The 4,838-nt window shown below is 35.7% G+C and overlaps 1 protein-coding gene across 1 annotated transcript; it reads left to right on the forward strand.

Moving 5' to 3' along the window:
- Positions 1 to 993: 993 nt before the first annotated feature.
- Positions 994 to 4,101, forward strand: LOC120272421 (AT-rich interactive domain-containing protein 2-like). Its single transcript, XM_039279242.1, has 2 exons — positions 994 to 1,623; positions 3,359 to 4,101. The coding sequence occupies exons 1-2, from the start codon at positions 1,009 to 1,011 to the stop codon at positions 4,058 to 4,060; spliced, it is 1,317 nt and encodes a 438-aa protein (XP_039135176.1). The 5' UTR covers positions 994 to 1,008; the 3' UTR covers positions 4,061 to 4,101.
- Positions 4,102 to 4,838: the final 737 nt, after the last annotated feature.

The raw sequence follows: 4,838 nt of genomic DNA on the forward strand, positions 1-4,838 counted from the left end.
TTTATTTGAAAACATGTTTTAATTTAGTCCGAGGCCGAGTTCTTTGTATTATTTATTTATTATGTATTATCCAAATTTTTATTTTTTTAAGTAATAGTTTTAAATAAAGTGATAAATTTTAAATTACCATTATTTTTTCAACATTTATTTATTTTCTACTTTTTATAAGTTACTATATGATTCTTCAGTAAGCCAAAAACTCTTCTAATTATTTTTTTTAATAATCTTTTAAATAATTCCGACAAGAAAAATTTTTAAAAATCCCCAATTTCATATTTTTTTAAAAAAACTCCCAAATATTAATTAATAACTTGCTTTTATTATTATATTATTATTATTATTATTGACAAAAAGTTACGTGCTTTCCACAACAAAGAGTGTTAAGTGACCGACAAACACAATAGTACATCAATTATGGCGATTTAATTTTTCTCTATGAATTTATTTACTCCAAAAGATATTTCATGAAGTAAACTGAGTTGATAAATATCTCTACTATGTCTCTAAAAATAACATCATCCCTCAGATCTGACATGACAAACAGATTTAGATTTTTTTATATTATATTTATAATATTTTACCAATACGATATTTTTGAATAATAGAACAGAGCTTTTTTTATGATAAATGATCTAAACTACTGACGGATGTCTGATCTATAAAAAAAAATGACATAGAATCCTAGCGTAAAGCAGATGTACGAACGATGGAGCAAGACGTAGAGATTGTAGCCCACGTACTTCTTTTATATATCTATATGTTATCCAACATGTTTTACTCATTACTGATTGAAAATTTGTAATGGTTGTTATTATTCTAAAAAATAACAGATATTAAATGAAATTGGATAATGTCATAAATAAATTCCTTATTGCTTACTTTATATATATGTGTATATATATATATTATTATTATTACTATTTATTTTTTAAAAAAATTAAAACTATAAAAACTCATCCCCATTCTTCTTGTTCTCCGAACCCTTCCCGCCAAACCCACCCCGCCGCCATGGCGGATGTGGCGCCCCCTCTCGACGCCGGTGAGATCCTCCGGCGTCTCCAGTCCGCCGGGTTCTGTACCGATCTCGATCGATCCTCCAACGAGAAGCCCCATCTTCTCTTCAACCGCACCCTCTCAGCTTTCCTAACACTCCTCCGCCGGCAAGCCGAGCTTCGGCAGCTACCACCCGTCATCTCCGACGGCCAGACCGTGGACTTGTTGAGGCTCTTCTCGGCAGTGCGCAACAAGGGTGGGTACTACTCCATCGCCTCTGATTCTTGGGGCGATATCGCTGAGGAGGCGGGGTTTTCTCCGATCACCGGCGCATCCTTGAAATCGATTTATATGAGGTATCTCTATCCTTTGGAGGTGTGGTTGAATGTGATTCCTGGCAGGAGGTCTAGTGGTAATGTTGATGATGCCGGGGCATTGGTGAAGATGGTGAAGTGGGTGAAGAATGTGGCCAAGAATCCTTTGGATCTTGAAATTTCTAGTGTTTCATCTGGTGGATCTATGATCAGTGATAATCGGCTTGGGGAGTTGTTCTCTAGGTTACTGTGTGCTCGGAAAGCCATGCTTCTCCGGGATGTTCCTTGGATGAGCAATGATGGATCTTTATGGAAGGTATGTCTTGTTTTTCTTTTATGAATATTTGATTGTGAGTATACTTTGCTCTGGATTTCTAGGGTTTCTGTTAGCTTGATGAAACAAAATCACAGTTTTTAGGATTTTATACCCAATTTTTCAGTACAAAAGGCTGTGGCAATTGCTTGTTTATATAGATCATATGAATGGATAGTTTGATCATCAGCATTAGTTACTAAACCCCAAAGTTTTGTGTCTGTGAATGTGGGTGGGCTTTGGCATAGTTACTGAATTTTTTGTGCTCAATTTTTTCAGTTTGGATGGTTGAGGGAATGGCTTGTTTATTATGTACATCACATGAACAGATAATTTAATCTTCAGCTTTTGTTAGTCAATTACAAAGTTTTGTTTGTTTGTTTGTTTGTCTTTTGGGCATAATTAATGAGCTCTGTTGCATTTAGACAGGATTTTATTCTCAATTTTCACTTGGAATGGCTGGCCATTAGAGTGTCACCTGTTATGTTCCTAGTTTGTGCTTTTATTAGGCTAAAACTTCAGGGCATGTGCTTATGTTGTTGTCTGATACAATTAATGGGGTATTTAGGTCGTGTTGAATTAGAGAATTAGACAAACAAGAGAAATTTATGTTCACTTTGTAATCGTTACTGCCCTCCAGTAAATCATACCCTTATAAGCTTCTCTCATTGTAGTTTTAAATGTTATGAAAGTGCATGGCTTTGTCATAAGATATTATCTGAGCATATTACAATGTATTTTTTTTTATAAAAAAAAGGAAAAAAGGAGATATCTTGTGATGGTTCTAACGAAGGTTATTTCCAATGTTTTCATTCCTACATTTACTTTGAGATTTGGAACACTGATTTATAAACACTCATTGTCACATTTGGGCAACTCCTACAATAAGAAAGTTGGTGAGGTTGATAGTTTGATCAGTGGTTTATATTTATTAATGGGTCTATTATGCAATTCCTTAATTTTATTAGCATAGTATTGATAAAAATCCATTACCTATATGCATGCGTAGTTGGATGAATAAAAAAGATCATGATGTTTTAGCCAAATATTTATTGAGTAGCCAATTTAAGAAGAATAACAAGAAATTGACTTGCTATCTGAAATGTGATTCTTCTGCATGCAGCTTACCCATGGTAAAATTGTGTTTCTAGTCTTGGTAGGACTTATTTGTTGAGTGTGACCCCTTGCTGAACAGGGTGTATGTTGGACCATCTAAAAGCCATTGTCTTACAAGGTCACTATTCCACTCATTGGACAGTTTCCCACAAAGAGAGAGAGAGAGAGAGAGAGAGAGAGAGAGGAAAGAATCTCTGAGAGGTGTAGTTGTCATGCGTAGTTGCATGCTCTGTGCAATATGCATTGGATAATGTTGCATTTGTTTAATTTGATGTAACAAACTAACATGAATAGATTGTACTTACATGTGGATATAAGTCAATATCATTCCAGCAAGCAGTACCCTAAACTCTGGCTAGTGAAAATATCGGACCTTTCATTGTAAAGGTCATACTACAAGTTATATTACTTACGGTGACTGATATTCTAAAAACCATTCATGTTTCCATTTGTTTCTCCTATTTCTTGGTTTTTAAAAAAATTCTCTGCATTTAATTAGTTGAACACTGACTAATTTTGCTGCACCTTAGCTCTGTTTCTTGAACAAAGTAATGCACTCTCTTTTCTTTTGAAAATTGATAACATCATGTGTGAGTGACCAAGACTAAAACTTATGATACAGCAAGACAAGCGGAAGATGCATCCAAGTTTTTATGAAGATCTAGATGGTCAATTAAGGTCCAGCCAGAGGATCAAGATTCTCAACGAGAAGTCCAATTCCGATCTCTCTGATACAATTTTACTCGAAAGCAAATCTACTTGGGTAGACAAGTCTCGCGTTGGAGAAGCATACCAAGCCACAGTACCTGATTTCTCCGAACGACTTCTAGAGGCTTCACTGGATCCTGATGAACTCAAGTGGCTGGGCACACGAATCTGGCCTTGTACTGGAAAAAAGAAGTCGAGAACCATACAAGGACAAATTGGTAAAGGTCGCGAAGATAAATGTTCTTGTAAAAGTAGAGGTTCCATCCAATGTGTCAGACTTCATGTTTCTGAGAAAAGGCTTGAATTGATGCGTGAACTGCCTCCGGCCTTCTTCAATTGGAGTCAAGGAAGCATCGGCGAGGATGATGTATCAAGATCATGGACAGCTGATGAACAAAGAAGGTTCAAAGCCCTTGTTCGGCTAAACCCATCTTATCAGGAGATGAATCTATGGGACAAGCTTAGCCAGAATTTTCCATTGCATGGAAGGCGAAAGTTGGTGAGCTATTACTTCAATGTGTTTGTTCTCAGGCTCAGGAGTTACCAGAATAGAAATTCTCCAGCAAACATTGATAGTGATGATGAGGACAATAGCTTTGGTTTCTTAGCTTTGTGATTTCATTTGATAGCCAAATTGAATTCATTGTTTCAATGATCAGAAGATTAAATGTGATTATTCATATATGAATTGGCTTTGAATTTTGAGTTTTGATATGCTGGATGATTTGTGCAACTGTTTTTTTCCCTGCTGATTTAAATTGATTGAAAATGTTCAAATACTAATATGAGTGCCAAAGGTTCATAGCCTTGTGGTACTGGTCTCATTGTGAAAGATGTTGGTGTGGGATGTTCAAAAGGTCATGAGTTCATGTTCAGCTGGATATAGTGGTGATAATAGGTCCCCAGTTGTGGGTGCGGCCTTCCAATTTGCACCTCACGTTGCAAGGTGAGTGTGCATGAGTTGAACGTTCAATTCTTAACTTGTGCGTACGTTTCTGACAATGCTTGTCTTATTTGTCAAAAACTAATATGAGTGTTTTTTGTTTTTATTTCTTGACATTTTGTTACCAGATTATGGATGATCACTTGCCTGTAAGGATTTGGTTGTTTTCTAATTGGTTTTCTTTTACATATACTCTTGTAATTTTTAAAATTGATTAAACCACCAAAATAGATTAGGAAAAAAGAGAATACAAGTACAAGTAGTTAGGATCGGATTTAAAGACATGTTGAAAGCGTGGGAGGGCTTTCAGAAAATAACAACTAGAATGAAGCATCCATTAGTGAATGCTTCGTCAATTCTAAGTCTCACAAGTCTTTGATTGGTTTTATAATTGGTAAAGAACTTCCACCGACACTAACAAAGGTTCACAAGAAATTGAGGTTATGTTTGA

Source organism: Dioscorea cayenensis, chromosome 11, assembly GCF_009730915.1.
Source record: "Dioscorea cayenensis subsp. rotundata cultivar TDr96_F1 chromosome 11, TDr96_F1_v2_PseudoChromosome.rev07_lg8_w22 25.fasta, whole genome shotgun sequence".
Taxonomy (NCBI): Eukaryota; Viridiplantae; Streptophyta; class Magnoliopsida; order Dioscoreales; family Dioscoreaceae; genus Dioscorea; species Dioscorea cayenensis.